The following is a 1582-nucleotide window of genomic DNA, read 5'->3' as shown; positions in this document are numbered from 1 at the left end:
CAGCACAAAGTGTCCAACCGCATCTCCGACCCCTCCCTCCCTCCCCGCTCCGAGTCCTTCAGCAGTGGGGGCATGCAGCCCGCCCGCACCCCACCCATCCACCGCTCCATCGAACCACAGGTGTGTGTGTGTGTTTGTACGTGTGTGGAAAAGAGGCATGTGAATGTTTGGTGTGTTTCCTAGTGACCAGTTTATCCAAACAAAAACTATTTGCTCCTTGTACCATGAACTCCTTTATTAAAGATAATGTATCGGTATCTGTCAATCTAATTTTCTCATTCATTTCTCTATCCCACCATTCCCTTTTCTGTCTGTATTTTCTCCTCTCCTTACCCTACTGTGTTTTTCATTCTGTTCATTTCTTTCCTCTTTCTCCCTCATTCTCTCCCTATTTGGATTTATATTTGTTTGGGTCTCCATCCTTTCCTCCTTCCCCTTATGGACTGGCTCTGTCCATACATATTTTTCCATTCATCCATCCTTCTCTCTCTTTGCTCCTTTTTCTTTCCTCTAACCGATACATCGACCTCTTCCCATCCACCCGACTCGTCCCCTTCATCTCTCCCTCTGTCTTTTGCTTTCTCACTCCTACAGATGGCTCACCTGGTTCCAGTGAAGACCCACACCAGCTCCATGTCCGGCTCTCAGTCTCTGCAGGACCAGACAGGCTCAGCTCTGAGTGAGGGTGTCAGCATGGGCTCCCCCAGGCCCGAGATGCCCCGCCAGAACTCAGATCCCACTTCCGACACCCCTGGACCTCCACTGCGCACCACTGGCAGGGACGAACGGGATCGGGAACGGGAAAGAGACAGGGATAGGGACAGGACCGCCTGGCTGAGAGAGGAGGACATCCCACCCAAGGTCAGAAAATAAAAAATCTGTTAGTTCCGGAAACTATTTGTTTTGTGCATTTACATTTCTTATTCATTTGATTTAGTTATGAAAATATGCTCTTTGCATCAAATTAAACACAAACCTCATCATGGAAATCATATTTCAATACTGATTTAATTAAACTTAGTTTTTCTTAATTGTTTGGTTACAAAGTGGCTGATGTGTAACTTTGCACACAGTGTTTTCACACAGATTTGAAAGGTTTAATCCGTTTTAAACGGTTGCTGGCGTTGATACACAAGAAATGACACACAATGGTGTGAGATGCGTCAGTTGCAGTTACCTGGCAGTATGTGGGAGACTTAGCTGGCATCTTTAACTAGGACAGGCTTAGCTGACAGTTGATCAGTTGATTACTCAGTAGCAGAGTATTTAGAGTGTCACTGCCCACAGTTAAATGTGCTAGAATTTATTTTCTACTATACAAACATGCAACTTTATTAACAATATAATAATCAAAAAACATTCTACGTATGAACTGCTTGCTGGGGGATTAAAAGCAAAGTTGTACCATTAACGGTGACCTTTTGTCTATGTGTATTTGTGTGTATCCAGGTTCCCCAGAGGACCACTTCCATCTCCCCAGCCTTGGTCAGGAAGAACTCCCCTAATGGAGGAGTAGGTCTGGGCCCTCGCACAGGTTCTCAGCTCATACGGGCCAGGTAAACATCATCCATCTCTTAAGTCT

The 1582-nt window shown here is 45.4% G+C and overlaps 1 protein-coding gene across 1 annotated transcript in view; it reads left to right on the top strand.

Moving 5' to 3' along the window:
• Positions 1–1582, top strand: part of tnika (TRAF2 and NCK interacting kinase a) — a 58515-nt gene that overhangs the window by 44587 nt on the left and 12346 nt on the right. The window contains exons 18-20 of the mRNA XM_035673824.1: positions 4–120; positions 595–861; positions 1450–1556. Of these exons, the coding sequence (XP_035529717.1) occupies positions 4–120; positions 595–861; positions 1450–1556 (491 nt within the window). The remainder of the gene's footprint in view (positions 1–3; positions 121–594; positions 862–1449; positions 1557–1582) is intronic.

Source organism: Morone saxatilis, unplaced genomic scaffold, assembly GCF_004916995.1.
Source record: "Morone saxatilis isolate NCDOM2014 unplaced genomic scaffold, NCSU_SB_2.0 Contig3, whole genome shotgun sequence".
Classification (NCBI taxonomy): Eukaryota; Metazoa; Chordata; class Actinopteri; family Moronidae; genus Morone; species Morone saxatilis.
Note: the sequence above shows the minus strand (reverse complement) of the source record. Positions and strands in the feature narration are given on the sequence as shown.